This window comes from Periplaneta americana, chromosome 14, assembly GCF_040183065.1.
Source record: "Periplaneta americana isolate PAMFEO1 chromosome 14, P.americana_PAMFEO1_priV1, whole genome shotgun sequence".
In the NCBI taxonomy this organism is placed as follows: domain Eukaryota; kingdom Metazoa; phylum Arthropoda; class Insecta; order Blattodea; family Blattidae; genus Periplaneta; species Periplaneta americana.
In genome coordinates this window covers 145,722,589-145,748,499 of record NC_091130.1, presented here as the reverse complement: position 1 = coordinate 145,748,499, position 25,911 = coordinate 145,722,589, and the positions used below count along the sequence as shown (strand labels likewise).

The 25,911-nt window shown below is 33.8% G+C and overlaps 1 protein-coding gene across 6 annotated transcripts in view; it reads right to left on the bottom strand.

Annotated features, from left to right (window-relative positions):
• exd (PBX homeobox extradenticle) overlaps positions 1-25,911 on the bottom strand; it is a 336,566-nt gene that overhangs the window by 184,310 nt on the left and 126,345 nt on the right. For 5 of the 6 annotated variants that reach the window (XM_069846234.1, XM_069846230.1, XM_069846232.1 and 2 more), the window contains exons 3-4: positions 15,821-15,956; positions 8,902-8,998 (exon numbers count right to left, since the gene is read on the bottom strand). In XM_069846234.1, coding sequence (XP_069702335.1) covers positions 8,902-8,998; positions 15,821-15,956 — 233 coding nt within the window. The remainder of the gene's footprint in view (positions 1-8,901; positions 8,999-15,820; positions 15,957-25,911) is intronic. The other variant, XM_069846231.1, reaches the window with a different exon arrangement.

Genomic DNA, 25,911 nt, shown 5'->3' with positions numbered 1-25,911 from the left:
TCGTGACTTGACAAAACTTTCAGTACTGAGATAGACAGTCCAACAGAGAATTTTAAAAAATCTTTGTTTCAATCGAAGCATCTGCTGCAAGCAGGTTTCAGAGTTGTTGCTGCTTTGATTGCTGTCAATAGAGCATCGCGCATATGGCGGAGAAAACTAAAATATTTCATTTCAGATATTAACTTATTATTGGCGTCCATTTAATTCATTTTAGATATGCAGTCGAATCTCGATTAATCGAGGTAATGAGAAGCGGATAATCGATATCTTATATTACTAATAATGTAAATACATTTAAAAGTGGTTGCAATAATAAAAAATAAGGACCACAATCATAGGCGGAGATACAGGCGGCATGGAAGGATATTAACCCTACTGCTACCAGAGGGATAATAGGATCACCCCACTGATGACTTTTCAATATTATTGTTATTTTCCCCCAATACTTATTTTTGAAAATTCATGTATTCGTCCGTTATATGTCTACTAACAATTTAAATTAAGAATAACATAAAAAATTAATCTACATTAAGATGTAATTCACATTTTTCATATAGGGTCAGTTTGTTACCCCCCTTGGTAGTCTGTTTCAAGAAAAATCCGGGATATAAAATTCAAAATTCAATATGTAGGTCAATTTTCTTCATTTCTGAGTTATTTATAACAATTTTTATATTATTATTTATATTATTATGAGACCAATTGTTGCCTATTTATTATTATTTTTTATTTCTTTGTGTTATGGTGTTCCTGAAATGAATAATTTCAAGGGAAAAATTGTTCCGGGGCCGGGTATTGATCCCGGGACCTCTGGTTTTTAACGTACCAGCGCTCTGCAAACTGAGCTGCCCGGGAACTCCACCCGACACCGTCTCAACTTTTCCCTTTATATCCACACAACTCGCGTGGGCTGACGAAACGCCAGAGACCCACATCGAGTGCACACAATCTCTGTGTGACTTGGAATTGTGGTTTTCTGTTAACGTACACAGTGACGTATATATTATGCAAATCTAGTCTTTCAGGTAAAGCTCCCTGTGAAGCAGATTTGAATAATTTCAAGGGAAAAATTGTTCCGGGGCCGGGTATCGACGTACCAGCGCTCTGCCAACTGAGCTACCCGGGAACTCCACCCGAAATGATTTTGTTAGAAATAATTTATTAGTGGAGCCTTTTATTATTATTATTTTGAGACGCCCTTTATAGTAAAGGTGGTGTTCGAATATTTTAATACTGATGACTTTTCAATATTATTGCTATTTTTCTCCATACTTCTTTTGGAAATTCCATGTGTTTGTCCGTTATATATCTACTAACAATTTAAGTTAAGAATAACATAAAAAATTAATCTACTTTAAGATGTAATTCACATTTTTCATGTGGGGTGAGTTTGTTACCTCCCTTGGTAGTCTGTATCAACAAAAATCTAGGATATAAAATTCAACATTCAATCTGTAGCGTAATTTTCTTCATTTCTGAATTTGTCTGCTTCAAAATTATGTTATTCTGTGTTATTTACAACAATTTTTTTATTGTTATTTATACCGACAGGAGAACGCGAATTCGATTATGCGCACTGTTCAAAACATACAGAGGTGAGCCTGCCTGGAGAGAAATAAAAAATAGATTGCAGCCGCCAAATTACTCTTCAAGGAACGGCCACTCATATAAATTGAGGGAAAGAAGACAGAGGACGGACACTGGAAAGTTTTCTTTTCTCAATCGTACTATCAGGGACTGGAATGCTTTACCTGCAGACTTACTAAAGGCTTTACCAACAACCAAAAGCGTATTTAAGAATAGGCTTAAGGACTTTACTAATAGACGGTAGTATATTATACACACTATTTAAAGGTTGTAATTGATATTTTGTTATTGAAGTGTCGTATCAGTGAAGAAGTGTGTTGTGTCAGTGAAGTGTGTTCGTGTTAGTGAAATTTTATCATTTATAGTGGTAGAGAAAAGTATTTGAACAATGAAATGTTTTTGAAGTGTTAGTGAAATCATAACAGTATCAGTGAAATGTGTCGTAGTACCAGTGCAGTGAGTGAGTTGACAGCGAAATGAGTGTGGTGCTGAAAGGTACTCGTGGATTTTAGTTCGAACTTAGGGCTAAGATACACATTAGATTTACTTTAGGCCTTAAATGTTATTTTAAGCGATCGTGCTTCATTTAATTTAGGATGCTCCTTGTTAGTTTTATTATTATTATTATTATTATTATTATTATTATTATCAAAATTATTTATTATTAGTATTAGTATTATAAATTTATTATTAATTGTCATTATTGAGTGTAAATAGTTACCACTGCCACCGGGTATTTACCCATTTGCAGTGTGAATAAATACATACATTATCAAGAGATAGGAGAGAGTCGGGTAGTATCGGACATCGGGTAATATCGGACAGTGAGTTTCTTTCATCTACCACACGATGATAGTACCTGATTGACATAGTTACGTTTCTGTGATGTCGCATAGAGAAACGTAACTATGTCAATCAGGTACTACCATATGGTGGTAGATGAAAGAAACGTACTGTCCAATATTACCCGATGTCCGATACTACCTGACTCTCCCCTAATGGTCCCTATTTATTAATATTTATTTATCTGTGTTATGGTTTTCCTAAAATGATTTTGTTAGAAATAATTTATTTGTGGAGCATTTTTAGACGCTCTTTATAGTACAGATGTTGTTCGAATATTTGAATTTCAACAAAGAACTAAAATTTGATTTATTAGTTTTATATTTTTATTTATATATTTTTAGAACTTCAATTTTATTTCATTTCATTACAAACAAATGCTTCTGAGGTGCTCATGGTTGTATATATTATGTTTTAATATTTAAATTCCAAGAATTAACTGACATGATTTCCAATTTATGTTACAATACTATAACTTTCATTGCAAGTACATGTGTTTTCTACAATGCAAAACTATGTAGCATTGAAGAGTTTGTCTTGAAACGGAAGGGAGCATATATTGAAAGAAATTCTAATGAATTTGTGGGTTAGTTAACAAACAATAGATGAACAAGAAATTGTATCACGGCCTCCTTGCTACAAAATATACGACCAAATAGCCATTTGATAATAACAGAATAAATCTAGTAGGCTATGATCGGAAGTTAAAACTTCGCCAACTCTCACGTTCCCGTTCCGACAAGCTTCTCGTTAATTGTGAATGCTCACATTTAAATACATTTTTAATCAATTTTTACGTTCTCGTTGCCGTTTCTGTTTCCGGTTTATTGTGAACCAGCCGTAAGTACTTAGTTGGGTTTTCCCGGGCTTTCTTTCAACTGTAAAGCGAACGTTACGGACACCTCGACCGCTAACATCACCGAACAACAATGAAAGTTGATAGATTTCGTTAAGTATATGTTGGACAACTACAAACGTTTCTGAGCAGCCTGTATTTACAAAGCCAGTCTATATTTGGAATTACCGTTCCGGTGGGGGAGCAGATCTTCCGACGACGTTTAAAACCATTTTATGACTATGAAAATACTCCGCTACCAGGATATCTCACAAATCCATTACACTTATTTCCTGAATTAATCTAAATTAAATTCGGGAATGGGATACGTGCCATACCTCAGTGCACGTTAAATCATTATCACGTAGAAAGAGGAAGGGAGGGACTGCACGAACTCGTTCAGCCGTCCCTGGCTCTGGGTTTGAGTACCAGGGCATCGCTGGTTTAATCATGGAACCAGCTCTAATTTTAGTGAGGAAATTCTTGAACGTTCAGATGTGAGTAGGCCTATAGTTGAATGAGTAGTGCTAAAAAATATACAATTCTCATTTCCTTACTAGACTTTATAAAGAAAACGGTGAAATCAGTGGCGGCTCGTGATAAAATATTATATGTGTTCACAATTTTGTGTTCCAAAATCGAAGAGAATTTGAAATCGTACTTTTAGCCTAATATAAAATGCCATGATTCCAATGTTTCACTATCGAAAAAAACCGCATATAAATTCAAAAGAACATACAATAATAATAATAATAATAATAATAATAATAATAATAATAATAATAATAATAATAATTGAACCCAGTCTTTTTATTTCCAATTTTTCCTTGTAAGCCAGTTTACTCAGTTCTTTACTGTTCCAAATTACTTCAACAGAGTTCATTGTTTACGTTTGTAAAAAATTAATACATACCACAGTGCTGTTATTTACAAAAGCGTGTATTCAGTAATATATTTTTTTTCATAACACACTGATACACTATAGCCTATACCAGTACTGTAATCCCACTCGCATAGATTACTATAAATACATGCCAGCAAATATTATTCTTAAATATTATACACTACCATACACAGATACTTAAATTCATTCCACCACCAGATTCAGCCAACACGTGTTTGAAAGCCAAACTATGCTATTATGCTGACACTGAAGTATAGTAATTCACAAACTACACTCTCGTAGCAGCACTGTACACACATAAAGTAAACGTTCCGACAGTGAGATGCTGACACCTATAGGCTAGAATACAGACTATTAAATTTCCTTGTCGAGATATAGCACGTGAACGATAGCATCGATGCATCTGACATCTTTAGGATAGATTCACTGTTCACTTAACGCTTTGTGCTCTTGACGAGTCATAAGGGGCCAGCGAAAGACAATTTTCTCCCGCGCATGCGTGAAATTCATGTAACCTTCTTGAAAAGAGCTCGGCTTGTACGTGAACGGATGTTGCCAAGTTTACATAAGAAATTTATGCAAGTTGCGGGAAATTTAAAATACTCGATCCTGATATTATACATCCCCACTACATCAATACGGTATTAAATAATACAACTAGTCGTGCATTAATGGAAACAAGGTGTTCACGTGCTCTTGTGCTGTTATTGACGCACCGCCACTGGATGAAATGTTGACTACATGGAATTTAACACCGAAACTTCTTAACGGCAAGAGCATGGAAGTCTATAGCTAGTTTATTTAATACCTACAGAAATGCACAACGTGATATTGATATTATGGTATTACAATATTGACACGAATTTGTTTAAAATTTAATTTCAATTATTTAAAAAATTAGCATTTCTTTGCAATGATGACAATGTGAACTATTTTTACCTGTCTGTCATTGATTAATTTCAGTATGTTTAAAACAGTGTCCATTTTTAGTCTAAATCTTGCCAGAAATTCATCGTCATAATCATTTCATACTTCAGATCTATTATACCTTATTTTCTTTTGTTTTCGCATTTTCAAAAATAAGTTATATTATACCAGGTGTGATCATTAAATCTTATATTATACGAGGTGTTTCAGGTGAATGGTTTCAGTCTAAATTTAAATAAAACTCAAAATAAAATATTTTCATTGAAAAATATATCGAACGCCGTGTTCAGTCACAGGTAAAATTGTTAGGCCTTGTATTGGATTCTACACTAGCATGGGATGAATATATTAATTTGTTAAGTATTAGGTTGTCACGAGTAATTTAATTATTAAGACATTTAAAACCTTCAATACCAAAATTCTACCTCATAAATTCTTATTACACCTTTTTTCAATGGTATATTATCATATGGTATTTATATTTTGGGAAATATCAGTAGCATATCTAAGATTCTCATTCTACAAAAAAAAAAAAAAAAAAAAAGCTATAGGGGAGAGTCGGGTAGTATCGGACATCGGGTAATATCGGACAGTGAGTTTCTTTCATCTACCACACGATGATAGTACCTGATTGACATGGTTACGTTTCTGTGATGTCGCATAGAGAAACGTAACCATGTCATTCAGGTACTACCATATGCTGGTAGATGAAAGAAACGCACTGTCCGATACTACCCGATGTCCGATACTACCAGACTCTCCCCTATGCATTTTAACAGGGTCTGCATATGATGCTCACTGTAGACCACTATTTATTTAAGAAAAAATTTTAACTGTCATAAATTTGTATACTGCGTGTTCAGTTCAAAGTGTGTCATGGCTCGCTGTATGCCGTCATGTGCCTACGTAGTAACAAATGTAAGAATGTTCAAATCCAATCTTTAGGGCAAGAATACAACTTGGATGACAGATGTCCACCACGCGACTGAATACGTTACTAAAAAGTACGAGAGAACTGAAGGCTTAAGGCAGAGTCAGTGTATCGGCTGGTTCACAATAAACCGGGAACGAGAACCAGAATGAAAACGAGAAGCAGAGGACGTGAATATGAAAATTTTTGATTCACAATAAACCGAGAACGTAGACGACTATGCATATCGATATGCATGTCAATAACGATATGTAAAGTCGATATTACGCATTCTGATGTTATTTGTGTATAATTGACCAATGGCGTTCTCTCATGAGTACAAGGCAGCCAACATAAACACAGGTTAACCAACTTCGAAATTTCAACTGAAACATTTCATTAGGTACGGTACTATAAATATGCCCATGCATCTTTATTATCACAACCTATTTTAAGTCTACCATAACGTAAAATAATTAGAGAAGAAACTTTTGTAATAGAACAAAAATGAACACAACAGTAGTTATTGAATTGAAGCATGAATATGTAGTGTGTAATACAACCGATACAGTAATAAAATATGATTCGCTTCCGATCGGTGTTCAAAGATGAAGCTATTGAAAGCCACGTATTCTCCTTCATTTTCTCATCTTTATACGAGGCTTGTCGTAAACGTGATGATTTTCCTCAACATTCAATATTAGAATCTCATCAAATAAAACTTGCTCCATGATGCACAGCACAGAACGAAATAATGCATAGGTTATGTGACGGTCTTCTTGCTAAAAAATAGCTTTTATAGCAATAGAATGAATCTAGTGGGCTGTGATCGGAAACGTGAACGCAAAAGTAGAAACTTGGCCACTCTCCGTTCCCGATCCCGGGCTCCGGCAAGCTTTTCGTTAATTGTGAATGCTCACATTTAAATGTACACATTTTAACAATTTTACAGTTTTCGTTTTCGTTCCGATTCTCGTTTCCGGTTTATTGTGAACCAGCCTTATATTGCACTAACTCTAAGGTAAGGAATGCAAAAGATTCCAGCACTAACTCAAAGGCAGGATAACAATTTTAAGCATCGAGACTTGAAGTACATTCAGACTTACCTTTGAGTCATAATCCAACCTAATCCATTCCTAGCACAATGACACTAATTTACATAAGAAAAATACTATTTTTAACCTCTCATTGTGAAGTAGGTGAGAGGTTTTGATGGACTGACTTGAATCTGGCTTCAGATTAGCATATTTCTAAGTACAGTGTGGGACTCATCTCACCGGCCCTGGCAATAGGGGAACATCACAGGGAAAGCTAGGAGTGGGGATGTAGTGGAACTGATAAGTAGGGACCGGATTTTTATGTAATATCATGATATGAAATATGTACATATTTATGTAAGAAAAATAAGCTGAATATGTACCCAAATATGTAAAATCATGAAAATATTTAATATCAATATCTGGCAGGTATAGGATAGGTATGACTCTCCAGTTGTGATTTCATAGAACACCCGACTTTTTTACCGCACACTTGACACATTACTATTTTTCCATCTGTAGTGAAAGCTTCGTCCATCGCAATCCATGATTTTATTTTTGTCGGTAGGGTTGAAGATACAGGGGCCATTTTAGTTAGTTAAAAGCAGTAGATAAACTCACTTGCACTTTATAGGTAAAGTAAGTACTAAAACTAGAGAACTGAGTGAAATGAATAACACAACAATACTGCAAGCACTGTTTCGCTTTACTGGATTAGGAGAAAATAAGAGGAGATGTGGAACACATGCATTTTAGCTGCTCCCTGTAAGAAATAAGTACCTACTAAAACCTCAAAGTATAGGCATTTACAAACTGTTGTTTGAAAAGTGACATTCCTGTCTCATTCAGAAGGGTAGGATTATTCCAGCCGAGAACAATACTTTCTAATTGCTCGGAAAATCCCATTTCCGTATAGGTCTACTAAATTTAAAATAAAGAGGTCAAGCAATAACCTGAAAGTTTCATGTCAGACTTGACACGGGTTTTCCCTGGAAGGATTAGGAAGAGGGTGGGTAAGGTTGCAAATTGCATGTGAACGACTTTTTAAGATATGTGCAGAACAATTATAGTTCGAGACAAATCATGTCGTCCTCGTCCCATCCACCGCATGAAGGCAACGCTACTTTCTGAGTAAGTTTTACAATACCAGATAGTTGTTTGAGAAAGGTTGCCTTTTGTTCACTCATATTTACAATGGGCAGTATGGGGTGAGTGCCTCTATTACTTCCTGGAACTAAGGATGTTATGTTTCGTCCCGAAATATAACCTTTCTTGGGTAGGTGAAAAAGCTTTTTAAATCTGTGTATTTCAAATTGTAAACTTCCCCAGCAGATTTTTTTCCCCCTTTTAGAGAAGTAAAAATGAATAAAAGCCCTAAATATGTAGATTTATGTAATACCAAGCCATAATATGTAATGTGAGGTAAATAGGTTATGTAAAAATATGGAACATCAAATTTTAATATATTAATGGTAATTACAAGATTCGCAAAGATTTGTTATTTATACTGTATACGGTTAGGTTGAAAGGAATATAATATGTAATTACATAAAAATCCGGTCCCTACTGATAAGAGGTGTTGACAGGCTAAAGATCTGACCGTTCAGCTATTGCAGGGGTTAATACAGATATGGTGATCCGTTAATGATTTATGAAGCTTGTACTGTGGACTTTAACAGCTCGGAATCTCGCGAATGGGGGGCGTAGTTTCAAGTAGCCTTGGAGTGAGTAACAGTTGATGCATTCATTTCCCATTCTTCACAGGGCCGGTGGGTTGAGCCCCGTATAATAGCCCCACAGCAAAAGTATGGTCAATTTTAACTTCTCAAGTGACTCCTATAATGATTATTGTTCTTACCTGCTGCTTTTTTTGCTGCATACAGATTCGCTTCTTCCTGTGCCTTCCCTATGTTCTTCTTGTATCGTATCCGCTTGTTCCCAAACCAGTTCGACACCTGAAAAAACAGACAGAGTGCGGTGTAAATATTTATAGAACTGAGTCCGTTTAAACATATTCAAGTATACGCACTTTAAAATCACTCTAGAATGAAACAAACTGATTGAAACTTTTCTAAAACTAGTTATATTAATTCAAATTAATGTTTTATGTTCTCTGTAATGTCTACACGCATTTATTGAGTAATGTTACATTAATTTGTAACCCTCGCTGCAAGAATAATGTTCATTAAATTGAGTTGATATAGAATGCATTCTTTTGGTTCCTACATTATAAAACACTGAATGCATCTTTCCAATCCAGTTCCCAACTAGATTACTGAGATCAATTTTTGGTTTGCATACTCCAAATGTTAGAAGAGTCCCTTACTCTAACAGAAATATTAGAAGATATTTTTCATTTAATATCCCAATATAGACAAAAGTATATTATACAAACTCACCACTATTTAAAATTTTAAGCAACTTTAATTCACTGAGTGAGGAAATTGAACTATTTTCCGGTACAGAGAAATTATTCACAAACTAAAATTAGGCCTATAACAAATTATCTATGTCATCCATGTCATAGCACATTCAGCCTTATTTTTTCCTGTGGAATAACTCAATTTTTTCCTTCTTTTGGTCCTGCTAGAAATTGAGATCTCCTACAATTTTATTTGTTAACGATTTATTAAATTTCTGATTTTTTGTCAATATTAATTTCCATTTTCTTTTATTTCTATTGCTATCGCATATTCTTACTTTGTAATCGCCGCTTCCGTAAATCATTATCAATAATTATGAATTAAATTATTCATTTATACGAGTATTTAGCCTATGTTAAAAATGTGCTTTGATGGGCAAGTAGCCTATGTACTTAAATAAATGAAAAAAAAAATAAATGAATAAATATGAATGAATAAATAAATAAATAAATAAATAAATAAATAAATAAATGAAAAAATGAATGAATAAATAAAAGAATAAATAAATAAATAGATAAATAAATGAAAAAAATAAATGAATCAATCAATAAATGAATAAATAAATTAATTAATGAATAAATGAATGAATAAATAAATAAAAAATGAATGAATAAATAAATGAATAAATAAATAAATACATGAATGAATAAATAAATGAATAAATAAATGAAAAATAAATAAATAAATAATAAATAAATGAAAAATAAATAAATAAATAATAAATAAATGAATGAATAAATGAATGAATGAATGAATGAATAAATAAATGAGTAAATAAATAAATGAATAAATAAGTAAATGAATAAATAAATATGTGAATAAATAAATAAGCGAACAAATAAATAAATGAATAATAAATAAATACATAAATAAATAAATAAATACATAAATAAGTAAATAAATACATGAATGAATGAATAAATAAATAAATAAATGAAAAATAAATAAATAAATGAATAAATGAATGAATGAATAAATAAATGAATGAATAAATAAATGAGTAAATAAATAAATGAATAAATAAATAAATGAATAAATAAATACATGAATAAGTAAATACATAAATAAATAAATTAATTAATAATGAATGAATAAATAAATGAATGAATAAATAAATGAATAAATAAATAAATGAAAAAATAAATGAATAAATAAATAAATGAATAAATAAATGAATTAATAAATAAATAAATGAAAAAATAAATGAATTAATAAATAAATGAATAAATAAATAAATGAATAAATAAATGAAAAAACAAATGAATGAATAAATAAATAAATGAATTAATAAATAAATACATGAATAAATAAATACATTAATAAATAAATACATTAATAAATAAATGAAAAAATAAATGAATGAAAAAATAAATGAATGAATAAATGAACGAATAAATAATTAAATGAATGAATAAATAAATGAATAAATAAATAAATAAATGAAAAATAAATAAATAAATGAATAAATGAATGAATGAATAAATAAATGAATGAATAAATAAATGAGTAAATAAATAAATGAATAAATAAATAAATGAATAAATAAATACATGAATAAGTAAATACATAAATAAATAAATTAATTAATAATGAATTAATAAATAAATGAATGAATAAATAAATAAATGAAAAAATAAATGAATAAATAAATAAATGAATAAATAAATGAATTAATAAATAAATAAATGAAAAAATAAATGAATTAATAAATAAATGAATAAATAAATAAATGAATAAATAAATGAAAAAACAAATGAATGAATAAATAAATAAATGAATTAATAAATAAATACATGAATAAATAAATACATTAATAAATAAATACATTAATAAATAAATGAAAAAATAAATGAATGAAAAAATAAATGAATGAATAAATGAACGAATAAATAATTAAATGAATGAATAAATAAATGAATAAATAAATAAATAAATAAATAAATGTGAATAAATAAATAAATAAATAAATAAATTAATTAATTAATAAATAAACGAATAAATGAATGCATAAATAAATAAATAAATAAATGTATAAATAAATAAATGAATAAATAAATAACTAAATAAATAAATAAATAAAGATTGAAAGAGTGTTTCTACCATGCTTTATGTATATGCCCTGTCCTTATCCTACACATACAGTCACTGTGGTAAAGTTGGAGTATTTAAGATCGATTACTTCTTCGACAATTTTGAAGTTAACTCGCGTGGCGGGCTTCTCCTCGCCTCGTTTTCTATTCTTAAAATAGCCTGAATACAATTTTTTTCTCTCTTAGACGATTAAGTTCTTTTAAAAAATCCAGTTAATGGGATACGAAGATAATCTGAGAGGAATTTGCATGATTATCATCACGGATGTTAAGTGGGAACTGAAAGAAACAAACAAGCTACCGGCATGCAGATATTTCAACCTGTAATCTCTTTCCAACAGCAGCCATGTTGAAAGTGTAACACACCCTCTACCCCAGCGTCGTCGTGATGATCCAGCTTTTCATTATATGATCTCGTGAGGGTAGCCATTTTAAAAAGATTTCCGGATTCTTTTCCAAGATAGTTAGGGGTCCGTGTACGTTTCTGGGGAGTATCTTAAAGACTGCAGGCGGGAGGGTTTAAGGAAGATAAACTGAGGGTGAAACGAGAGTTTTAATCAAAATGCGGGGCAGGTTGGGGAAGGAAAAGAAACAACAAAGACAATACAAAAAGGAAAAACTTTTATTGAAAATATTTTTATTACGAATTTAAGTTTTGTTACTAAGGCTTGGAAGAAAAAAAGCTGGATGAAAATCTTACGAACCACTGTCGCTTTATATAAGTTTAGCGCGTATGCATCTCGTATAGACTTAAATGAGGAAATCCTCAACAACTAAGTTATGCTATAATAAATTTTATTAAATCATCTCCTCTTCACTACTTTGGTTGTAATATTTATATCAAAATTGTATTAATATTTAATGTGACTCAATATTATTGTCTCATATTTTTATACTTTGCATGTATCATTTATTTTGACTTACAGTTTATTATGAATTTTTCTTTTTTTCTATATGTTATATTATATTATGTCTGATTTCTACTTACTTTTGTTTACATTATACTATGATTATCTACTTCAGTTCTCAGTGTAAAATTGTAGTGTATTTTACTTTGTAAATTTGTAATGTTTTTTGTATGGCAGTTTCTGGTTGAGTGTTAGAGAAGACCGTATGGCCTTAACTCTGCCAGGTTAAATAAACCATTATTATTATTATTATTATTATTATTATTATTATTATTATTATTATTATTAAAATTCTCACAAAAGATACACTGTCAATTTTAAGTGACGGCTATGGAACCTGTATTATCAGGTTTGAAAAGTGTAAAGGACAGCCTGAAGACGTACATGAGGAGAAACGAGCAATCTACGTTCCAACCATCCCGTATTATAAAGATAAATACCAACTTCACGATATCAGTGTTACGGGATTGATGTTTGGAGCAAGAGGAACGATACCTAACTTCTCTTCTCAATTCTGTAAGACCCTAAGACTGCATAAATCGCTTCTGAATGAACTGGCCCTCCTCATAATTAGAGAGTCAGTCAAACTTTTACGAAACCACCTATATGGACTCTAATTCAACTGAAAAAAACTGACGTAACATTATCTATTTTCTTTCTCTTATTAGCTTTCATTGCTTCTTTACTTGCAACTTTTTTTATTCTGTAAACTGCCATTGTTTGTTTGTTTGTGTACTTCTTATTTTTTTTCTTACTCTGTTATCTATTATCATTTATATTGTTTTGTATGCTTTGTCTAATGGCAGTCTCTAATTTGAGGAAGCTCTAGTAAATAAAAAATAAAATATTAATTATAATTATTTATTATTTATCTATTATTATTATTATTATTATTATTATTATTATTATTATTATTATTATTATTGCTGCGGAAAGTTGCTAAACTTGAAATTATAATTTAAAAATATCTAACCAAACTAAATTATAAAAAATGACATAAAATACATTATCCAACCTGAGCGCGACTACGTAACTTCAGCGCATCATCACGCCTAAATAAAAAAACAGTTGACGACGTGGGCATATCTGAGGCATTCAGTTAGATATATGAACAGATGAACTCATTTCATATATGTAATTACACATGGTTGCCATGTTTTGGCGTTTTACATGACGAAGGGTCATTCTGAATAACTTTTTCATGCTCTCTGCAAAAATTAAATCCGTGTTCGTTAAACCCCACAGTTTTTGTAATTCCTTAAGTGCGTTATATTTAAGTTTCGTGCGCAATCTTATACTGCAATCGATATAATCTATCGTAAAGTGAATGAACACGATCGACTATGAAACAATCGATATTTGTCGAGTTGTTTTGAAGTACACAGAAGCATTACATAAAGATGGTGATTGTTTTAAATACATATGCTCTAAATTTTCCTTTCTTTCTCAGGTTAAACTTAGAGAAGAATTTTTGTGGGAGTCAACATAAGAAGTTTGCTGAAATATGAATACTTTGAAAATTTAAAGACCTATGAAGAACGACTAGCTTGGACAGGCTTTAAGAATGTGGTTGACAATTTCTTTGGGAACAGGAAACACCCAGATTTCAAAAACAATGTAAAAAGTATGTTGGTAGTTATGAAAATTTAGAATGCAATATGAGCATTAAAATTCATTTCCTTTATAGTCATCTAGACTTCTTCCCTGATTGTCTTGGAAGAACACGGAGAAAGGGTTCATCAAGACAAAAGAAATAGAGAAGCTTTATCAAGGCAGGTGGGATGAAGTCAGTGATGATGGTTGGCTACTGTTGGTCTATGAAAAGAGACAATATGGAGCTGCAACATAGAAGACAATCTGGAAAACAGAACTTCCAGATGAAGAGGAAGCGATATTGAGAAATGAAGTATCTGCATGAGACTTGGAAAGAGTTGAACGTAAATTGTGAATTTGAACAAGATAGTGTTGCTTGATTGTATAGACATTTTCAAAGATTATTTGATTTAGGCTATGTATTTAAATGTGTTCTTCAATTCATTACACAAATGTTTTCATATGTGACAGGAAAATCTAACTTCAGATCCTTCAACAGAAGCCAACAATTAATCAAATTTAACCTCCTACATTAAAAGCCTTGAACCAAAATTTAATATCGCAACTGTGTTATTATTATCTGTGACGACGGACGTTTTTGGAACTGTGTTGTTATTATTATCTGTGCCGAAGGACGTTTTTGGAACTGTGTTGTTATTATCTGTGCTGACGGACGTTTCTGGAACTGTGTTGTTATTATTATCTGTGCCGAAGGACGTTTTTGGAACTGTGTTGTTATTATCTGTGCTGACGGACGTTTTTGGAACTGTGTTGTTATTATTATCTGTGCCGAAGGACGTTTTTGGAACTGTGTTGTTATTATCTGTGCCGACGGACGTTTTTGGAACTGTGTTGTTATTATTATCTGTGACGAAGGACGTTTTTGGAACTGTGTTATTATCTGTGCTGACGGACGTTTCTGGAACTGTGCTATTATTATCTGTGCCGACGGACGTTTCTGGAACTGTGTTATTATTATCTGTGCTGACGGACGTTTTTGGAACTGTGTTATTATTATCTGTGCCGACGGACGTTTTTGGAACTGTGTTATTATTATCTGGCTGACGGACGTTTCTGGAACTGTGTTATTATGTTTCTGGAACTGTGTTATTATTATCTGTGCTGACGGACGTTTCTGGAACTGTGTTATTATTATCTGTGCCGACGGACGTTTTTGGAACTGTGTTATTATTATCTGTGCCGACGGACGTTTTTGGAACTGTGTTATTATTATCTGTGCTGACGGACGTTTTTGGAACTGTGTTATTATTATCTGTGCCGACGGACGTTTTTGGAACTGTTATTATTATCTGTGCTGACGGACGTTTTTGGAACTGTGTTATTATTATCTGTGCCGACGGACGTTTTTGGAACTGTGTTATTATTATCTGTGCCGACGGACGTTTTTGGAACTGTGTTATTATTATCTGTGCTGACGGACGTTTTTGGAACTGTGTTATTATTATCTGTGCCGACGGACGTTTTTGGAACTGTGTTATTATTATCTGTGCCGACGGACGTTTTTGGAACTGTGTTATTATTATCTGTGCTGATGGACGTTTCTGGAACTGTGTTATTATTATCTGTGCCGACGGACGTTTTTGGAACTAACACACCGTTTTGCATGATGGCATTTGGTTGCCATAGAAACAACTTCTAGCGGCCTGCTCAGAAAAGCGACCTCGTATGTCAAATAAGTAATTAAGAATAAATTTCTATTTTTAATAATCCAGATGTGTTTTCCTTTCATTTAGCATGCTTACCTGAGACACGGTGATGCCACACTTCCTTGCCAGCTCCTCTTTCGCTTCTTCGGATGGGTAGGGGTTGCTGAGGTGTGAGTAGAAGTATTCGTTCAGGATTTCTGACGCCTGCTTGCTGAAGTTGCGCCGCTTTCTCCTGTTCAAATAAAGAACATTTCCTATTAAAGAGCAGCCCTCCCTTCAGTAGTTGACGCCGCCTGGCACATGTTATGTCTAATGGAGACGCTACGGATTCATATAATCACAGAATGCGATTCTAAAAGAGATTATCCAGAGATGAGACTATGGAAATCAAAGTGTTGTACAAGACAAAAGCAAATAAGGAACCAGACCTTAAGGAACTATTTACAAGTGAAAAGAGTAAAATGGACTAATATAGCAATTATATGAAAAGTGACGGGGGATACCTACGCATGCGTGTAATGTGTAGACAGGAATTATGACAAGGACAAATACAGTAAATACAATTTTCTGTCATATTAATGGCATGTTTCTCCAAGAAATGTTTAATTTAGCCTAACTGGTGTTAAATTAACCAGCCTTTTTATTTTTAACATTTTATTAAAGTACAGTAGTGGCAAAAAATCCGGACCGACCCTTGTAGCTGATTTCAGAGCCTTGTTCAATCCAGAGCACGATAGACTGGTAACTAATTCTTTCGTGGTTCGAATCCTGCCTGGGAAGGAAACTTTTTTTTGTTCCTTATTAAATTTATTCCCAATACCGTATTTTTGATTGCTGGTAAAATTCATGTTCTGGGAATAATAAGTTAATTAAGTAGTAAAATATCGCTGCAATGGAAAAGTATTGGTCAATGATGAATTTCGCTTAAAATTATATTGACTATTACACTTTTAATACATCATACTACTTTTGACCAATAAAACGGTACGAAAGGACGCCTTTCAACCAATCATGGTTGCTTATCGCACAATTTTATTGCGTCCTTAGCATTTGTTTTTATCACTATCCTAGCAATTCTTTCTTTGTTTGCCAACATTTCAAACTGCAAATTCTTTATGGTAGTACTATAAAACATGCTTTGCGATCGTCATTTGTTTACAGCATAGGCAGTCACTGAAAATGGCGGCTCCGTTCAAACGTTTCGATGAAGCTAACATTAGTGAAATAAAATTTCAGTAAGTCAATATTTTTTTGTATGCCATTAGGAAAGTTCAGGATAACAGAGAGGGTTTGGAATTGAAGGGTTACATCAGCTGCTTATCTATGCGGATGACGTCAATATGTTAGGAGAAAATCCACAAACGATTAGGGAAAAAACGGGAATTTTACTGGACGCAAGCAAAGAGATAGGTTTGGAAGTAAATCCCGAAAAGACTAAGTATATGATTATGTCTCGTGACGAGAATATTGTACGAAATGGAAATATAAAAATTGGAAATTTATCTTTTGAAGAGGTGGAGAAGTTCAAATATCTGGGAGCAACAGTAACAAATATAAATGATACTCGTGAGGAAATTAAACACAGAATAAATATGGGAAATGCCTGTTATTATTCGGTTGAGAAACTTTTATCATCCAATCTGCTGTCGAAAAATCTGAAAGTTAGAATTTATAAAACAGTTATATTACCGGCTATTCTGTATGGTTGTGAAACTTGGACTCTCACTTTGAGAGAGGAACAGAGATTAAGGGTTTTTGAGAATAAGGTGCTTAGGAAAATATTTGGGGCTAAGAGGGATGAAGTTACAGGAGAATGGAGAAAGTTACAGAACAAAGAACTGCATGCATTGTATTCTTCACCTGACATATTTAAGAACATTAAATCCAGACGTTTGAGATGGGCAGGGCATATAGCACGTATGGGCGAATCCAGAAATGCATATAGAGTGTTAGTTGGGAGGCCGGAGGGAAAAATATCTTTAGGGAGGCCGAGACGTAGATGGGAAGACAATATTAAAATGGATTTGAGGGAGGTGGGATATGATGATAGAGAATGGATTAGTCTTGGTCAGTATAGGGACCAATGGCGGGCTTATGTGAGGGACGCAATGAACCTCCGAGTTCCTTAAAAGCCAGTAAGTAGGTAAGTAAAAGTACTTTATTTCTTCTAATCTTTATATACTTTCTTCTAATCGTGTAATAGTCAATTAAATCCCACTCGAGTTTTGATTTTCTCTAGATAAATCAAAACCTCTAGTGAGATTACTGTTGACCATTCGATAGATTAATCTATGACCAGAGAGTTTTGGATTAAATAGCTAAGCTGTGTCACTTAATATAAATCCTGAAGTGCATAAAATTACGGGGCATGTAGCATTATATCTATGTTTTTGCAACAGATGATATCAGATCGTGGGGGGAGTACTATGGCGTTGAATACAGCGTGTTCACCCATAGTAACTTATACAGGCAGTATGTGTTCCGACAATACCTACATAAAGATTACGGGGCAATAAGGGGACCATCCCAGAGCGCCATTACGAATCAATTTCCCCTCTCACAAACACACACATCGTGAGCGCGGTAGTATGACACAATCGAGAGAGACGGAGAGAGTGAGAGAGCGAGCGCAAATGTGCAGCAGCCATAGCGCCAGTAAAAGGCACATTCCACCCAGCCTGGAATTTCCTAATAAAACCCAGCGGGCTTGAAGGGTATGAGAGTACTGAGGGATGAGGGAGAATAGTGCGGGGATGGGCTTTTTTTTTGGCGGGGGGGATGAAATAAGGGAGAAGATAGAGAGAAACAGAGAGTGGGAGAGGAGTTTACGTCATTGATCCATTGCTGGGTAGCGAGATACTGCAGACAAAGAAGACAGATATGGAAAATTGTGCGAATAGAAAAGAGAGGATCAGAAAGCAGGAGAGACAGACAACAAAAGCATGAAACAATTAATAATGTTTTTATTTTAGAGTCCTTCCCATGAAAAAAAAAAAAAAACTCCCTACCATTTACTCAAAGTTCAAAATATGGCTTTAATATATTCCTGCCTTCCACAATCTGTAAATATTACATGCACCATTTGGAACTGTTTATGTCTGATATGTATATTACAACATCGGTGCAAATTCTTGAAGGTACGGCGGTAATTGAACGCAAGTCAAAGCTAGGCATAAGTTCTAGGTAGAGATCTCATCGGAATACTTCAGCCTGTCCATCGATCTTGTTTAACTGTTTTCCTGACAACACGCAGACTACAGAAGACCTTCTGGTGTTCCACAGATTGTTGCGATTTAACATATCCAATGTTTCCGAAAAGCATAAGATTCCATCCTCAGGGTAATATGGTAAGATCTGAAGTCACCAAATCTTTCAGGTTCGTTATGCCAGACTGTTCCGGAGTCCAACAACTTTCTAAACACGGGGTTACTGCAAAAGGAATAGATGTTTTAAATGTTGTATAAAAAAATCTGCGTTATCGACATGCATTTTGCGTTGTTAGGTTGAGACGAAATTTGTACAGAACAACAAACGCAGGAAACAAATAATAATGTTTTTATTTTAGAGTCCTTCCCATGAAAAAAAAAAAAAAACTCCCTACCATTTACTCAAAGTTCAAAATATGGCTTTAATATATTCCCGCCTTCCACAATCTGTAAATATTACATGCACCATTTGGAACTGTTTATGTCTGATATGTATATTACAACATCGGTGCAAATTCTTGAAGGTACGGCGGTAATTGAACGCAAGTCAGAGCTAGGCATAAGTTGTAGGTAGAGATCTCATCGGAATACTTCAGCCTGTCCATCGATCTTGTTTAACTGTTTTCCTGACAACACGCAGAATACAGAAGACCTTCTGGTGTTCCACAGATTGTTGCGACTTAACATATCCAATGTTTCAGAAAAGCATAAGAGTCCATCCTCAGGGTAATATGGTAAGATCTGAAGTCACCAACTCTTTCAGGTTCGTTATGCCAGACTGTTCCGGAGTCCAACAACTTTCTAAACACGGGGTTACTGCAAAAGGAATAGATGTTTTAAATGTTGTATAAAAAAATCTGCGTTATCAACATGCATTTTGCGTTGTTAGGTTGAGACGAAATTTGTACAGAACAACAAACGCAGGAAACAAATAATAATGTTTTTATTTTAGAGTCCTTCCCATGAAAAAAAAAAAAAAAAAAACTCCCTACCATTTACTCAAAGTTCAAAATATGGCTTTAATATATTCCCGCCTTCCACAATCTGTAAATACTACATGCACCAGTTGGAACTGTTTATGTCTGATATGTATATTACAACATCGGTGCAAATTCTTGAAGGTTCGGCGGTAACTGAACGCAAGTCAAAGGTAGGCATAAGTTCTAGGTAGAGATCTCATCGGAATACTTCAGCCTGTCCATCGATCTTGTTTAACTGTTTTCCTGACAACACACAGACTACAGAAGACCTTCAGGTGTTCCACAGATTGTTGCGATTTAACATATCCAATGTTTCCGAAAAGCATAAGATTCCATCCTCAGGGTAATATGGTAAGATCTGAAGTCACCAAATCTTTCAGGTTCGTTATGCCAGACTGTTCCGGAGTCCAACAACTTTCTAAACACGGGGTTACTGCAAAAGGAATAGATGTTTTAAATGTTGTATAAAAAAATCTGCGTTATCGACATGCATTTTGCGTTGTTAGGTTGAGACGAAATTTGTACAGAACAACAAACGCAGGAAACAAATAATAATGTTTTTATTTTAGAGTCCTTCCCATGAAAAAAAAAAAAAAACTCCCTACCATTTACTCAAAGTTCAAAATATGGCTTTAATATATTCCCGCCTTCCACAATCTGTAAATACTACATGCACCAGTTGGAATTGTTTATATCTGATATGTATATTACAACATCGGTGCAAATTCTTGAAAGTACGGCGGTAACTGAACGCAAGTCAGAGCTAGGCATAAGTTGTAGGTAGAGATCTCATCGGAATACTTCAGCCTGTCCATCGATCTTGTTTAACTGTTTTCCTGACAACACGCAGACTACAGAAGACCTTCTGGTGTTCCACAGATTGTTGCGATTTAACATATCCAATGTTTCCGAAAAGCATAAGATTCCATCCTCAGGGTAATATGGTAAGATCTGAAGTCACCAACTCTTTCAGGTTCGTTATGCCAGACTGTTCCGGAGTCCAACAACTTTCTATACACGGGGTTACTGCGAAAGGGATAGATGTTTTAAAGGTTGTGTAAAACAAAATATATATATATATTATATATATATATATATATATATATATATATATATATATATGTATATATATATATATCTGCGATATCGACGTTCATTTTGCGCTGTTAGGCTGAGAGGAACGTTTGTACAAGACTCTGCGCTGGTGCAAGCAAAAGAGTTAATTACGATGCTATCTGTGATCTCGACAAGCATTTTGCGTTGTTAGTGGTAGAACTTTCGATTAAAAAAAAGTTGGTACTACTGTGATGATTGTTGTGCTCGATCAATCATAATAGCTAAGAAGGCAATCCGTGATATCGACATGCATTTTGCGCTGTTAGGTTGAGGAACTTTCAGAACTTTCGATAAGACACAATGTTTTTATCACTGCTCTGGGTGTTGCATTAGCGCAAGCACAATATTATAGATTTATTAATTTGTCATAGAGAATAATCTATGTAATGTTGACAATTAATATTTGAGGAGAAAAATTCGCCCCGGCGCCGGGGATAGAACCCGGGTCTTTGGTTCTACGTACCAAGCGCTCTGACCACTGAGCTACGCCGAATTCAATCCACAGCACCGGATCGAATCTCCCTCCTTCAATGTTTCCCTTTGTGGCCTGACTCCAAGTTAGGCATGTATGTTGACGTATATGTCTAGCGTCAACTGCCATTATATTAGGAGCGCACTCAGTTGAGTGACTTGTTTGGCCGGGATTCCGCAGTTATGATGCACTGCTAGCTATGAGAATATTATGGATTTATTAATTTGTCCTACAGAATAATCTCTGTAATATTGACAATTAATATTTGAGGAGGGAAACACTGAGGGAGGAAGATTCGATCCGGTGCTGTGGATTGAATTCGGCGTAGCTCAGTGGTCAGAGCGCTTGGTACGTAGAAACAATGACCCGGGTTCGATCCCCGGCGCCGAAGCGAATTTTTCTCCTCAAATATTAATTGCAAGCACAATAGATAAGATGGCTATCCGTGATATCGACACGCATTTTGCGCTGTTAGTTGAAGGAACTGTAGAAATTATGATAAGACACTGTTGGTACTACTGAGCTGATTCTTGCGTTGGCACATGCATAATAGCTAAGATGGCTATCTATGACATCGACATGCATTTTGAGCTGTTAGGTTGTTGTTTAGTCAACTGTCCTAAGACAGAATTGAACCTCATAAGTGACGTCAATAAGGCATCACTCATACGACAACTAAGCCAGGAGATAATGGGTAAGGTAGCCAGTTCCTTTTCACCCTCCATTGCATACATTACTGTAGATTGTAAATATAAATAAATAAATAAATAAATAAATAAATAAATAAATAAATAAATAAATAAATAAATAAATAAACAAGTAAATATAAATAAATAAATAAATAAACAAATCACTGACTAACTACATATTACACTAATCAGATTTCATACTCTGTGATATCCACACGCATTTTGCGCTGTTAGTTGAGGAACTGTTGACGTGGGGAACTTCATTTTTCACTAGAATGGAGTACCGCACCACTGGCACCGCGGTGTTAGAAATTAGAAATTATCAGTACGAAGCACTTCCACAGCACTGTATTGGCGTACAACAGACGACAACCGCGCTCTCGCATGATGGCCACCAAGGAGTCCCGATCTCACATAGCGTTTTTTTTAATTATTTATGACACTATACTGTACTTTATTTAGTAAATGTGTTAAAGTGATGTCATAATATTGATGACGTATATACAGGCTGCTTGCATTGGTATCCTACGCCTAAAATAAGACTATGTCCATCTTATTTATTTCTAACAGGCCATCGTATTTAAGGAACAGTGGAAAAATTATTACTAAAACACTTCTCTAACCTCTGTTATCACATTATTATTTTGCAGTGAGTCTGTAGTGATTTTTCGATAATATACCTTGACAAAAAGTTTCCCTTCAAGACACTTTTAGTTTTAGACACCATTTATACAGTAAATTGCAGCAGTATCAATTTAAAACAACATACTGTGCTAGCAAATATCTTATCTTCTTCAACCTCCATAGCACTTACCCTAAAACGTTCAATATATTCAAATTTTGTTTGGAAATTTATTATTTCTTTATAAACTTTAAGACTTTCATTACCATACCCATTACGTTCACTGCTACATATTTCATAAATTGAAGAGCGTAAACAACAGAAATTGTAAGTATACATAACAAAATTTGTCAGAAGAGATAAAAACATTTTTTCAACAGTAATCTCACTAGACGTTTTGATTTTATCGATAAATCTGCGAGTGGAACACGAGTAGATTTATCTAGAGAAAATCAAAACTCGAGTGGGATTTAATTGACTATTACACGATTAGAAGAAAGTATATAAAGATTAGAAGTAACGAAGTACTCCAATACAATAAAATATTAATTGACTTACGAAAACACAACTGTCTTCAAATTTATTATTGTACCATCTCAACATTACAAATATTACGCTAGATGCATGCTAGATGGCAGTAGTGTCTTTATACAGACACTGTAATGATTACTATTCAATAAATCTTAATATTAAACAATCTCTGATACGTGACTATCCATAATATCATATAGCAGAAGTTCTTTTTATCCTCTCAAAGCAGAAGCAATAACATAACCTAACTAATATACTGTACACAAGTGTTAGAAAAGTTTTAATTAATGACGATGACATAAAAAATAAACATGAGTAATTTTAAAAGGAATAATGATTGAATGTACAATTTTCAAATTTGAATGTGGTTGGTGGTTCAATTGATGTTATATTGGACGTGTGCGTAATAGAAGTGGAACTCGTTGATTTAGGGCTACATGGTGTATTCAACTTATTCAGAATTTCCGAATGAAAATTTTGAAAGGAATAATTATTGAATGTACAATTTTCAAATTTGAATGTGGTTGGTGGTTCAATTGATGTTATATTGGGCGTGTGCATAATAGAAGTGGAACTCGTTGATTTAGGCCTACATGGTGTATTCAACTTATTCAGGATTTCCGAATGGTGCTCTTCATTTATTTGTAAATCGGATTTCAGAAGATGCATAGGTATGATCAGTGATTTTTATTAATTCTTGTTCTTGAATGCCAATGCGAGTCATATTTGAAACTGCTGTGCATCGACTGGAGTGGTTTGTAATTTTATATATATTTTTGACGTCCAGACCAGCATAGTTTCAAATGTTGGCAAACAAAGAAACAAATGCTAGGGACGCGATAAAATTAAACAAATGCTAGGGACGCGATAAAATTAAACAAATGCTAGGGACGCGATAAAATTGTGCGATAAGCAGCCATGATTGGTTGAAATACGTCCTTTCGTACTGTTTTATTGGTCAAAAGTAGTATGACGTAGTAAGAGTGTAATAGTCTGTCTAAATCACTTACTACAGTACTTGTTACATTTTTGATTGTATACATTAACTAGGGCTTCACACATACAACCTATTTTGACAACCACTTAAAAATGACGAAATAGCACTCACAATCTTTGTTGTTTACACTCTAGAATTATATGTTAATGTAACACTAATAAAATTGTTTAAAGATAGCCTACTCTTGCATTGGTAATATTACCCTAGTATCCTTTCATCGGTAGAGAAGATTGTACAACCGTACATATATGAACAAACCACTAATACAAGGTACAATCAATATGCTTCCCAACTGCACTTATATTTACTGTACCGTTAAACACACATGCACGTGTCACTGAAGATCATTGCTTCCATGTCTGTTGAGTCAGTCTATCAAACAGCGTCAGATTGTCTTTAAGAACTGAACTTCTACACGTGATTTTGTGTAAACATGTCAAGGACCTATTGCGATTTTTCATGGAATCTCTCCATATACGCCTTATGGCTAGTCTTCTTCTCTGCCTTTGAAGTGATGCATTTAGTATGGATTCCAGGCGTCTGCCTGGATTTAGTTAACTTCTCCGTTTCCTATGTCCTGTGTTGCCTACATTCAGGGCAGTCCGGAAACTTATTGATTGTCCGTTGTAGGCCTACCTAGTACTTTTGTGGAACAGAACAGTGGTAATTTCACTTTAGTTTGTAAGTATGGAATAATAAAGTGCAATAATTGTACACCATAATATTTTTGGATACAATCTCCATAATTTGTAAAAATCACAGGTGAATTTACTTGTAATGTATTATACCACACTTAATGGAATAGGGCTACGATACGATGTATCAACGCATCCTCAGAACATACTCGGCACTTCAGTTCCACATACGTACTTGGGCTAGGAGTCATATTCTAGACACATTGCAATATCTTTCTCGCCGAGAACGTTTGCTCTTCCTACTATTTGTTTCGACCTGCTTTTGTTTTTACAAAAGGGAGTGTAAAATGAAAATAGGGAAACGGCATGCGTGAGGTTAGTTAAGATGATGGCGGGGGGAGGGGGAACAGCTAGGGGAAACGCTAAGTTATGACAAAAGAGAAAGAGAATTGAAATTTATGAACTACAGCTTTTGTATTACGTCGCTAGAAATTCCTCGCTTCACTTCATGTATCTCTCTGCGTAAAAAAGAGAAAAAGTTAATTTAGTAGCACTTTGAGAATCACGCCACGTCAAAAATGAGCAGGTAACACGGCAGTGACGTCACCATCCGTTTATGCAAAATAAATCCCGGAAACTTACGTCATAAGTACTTAATTTATCGCCGTTAATTTTATACTCCATAACATCTGGGATATTAGGATTATATAAAATCTAATATTCTCTTTTCATATTCGGTAAAGTTGAACGAAAATTAACAGTCTTAATTAGCGACAATGCTTCGACTTTCCACGTAGACGACCAGATTCGAATCCCGGCTGGTACAAGTGGAATTTTTTATACACAAAGATGACACTTGGAAGATTTTCGCGAGCTGCTACTGTCTTTCTTTTTTTAGTAGGTTATTTTACGACGCTGTATCAAATCTCAGGTTATTTA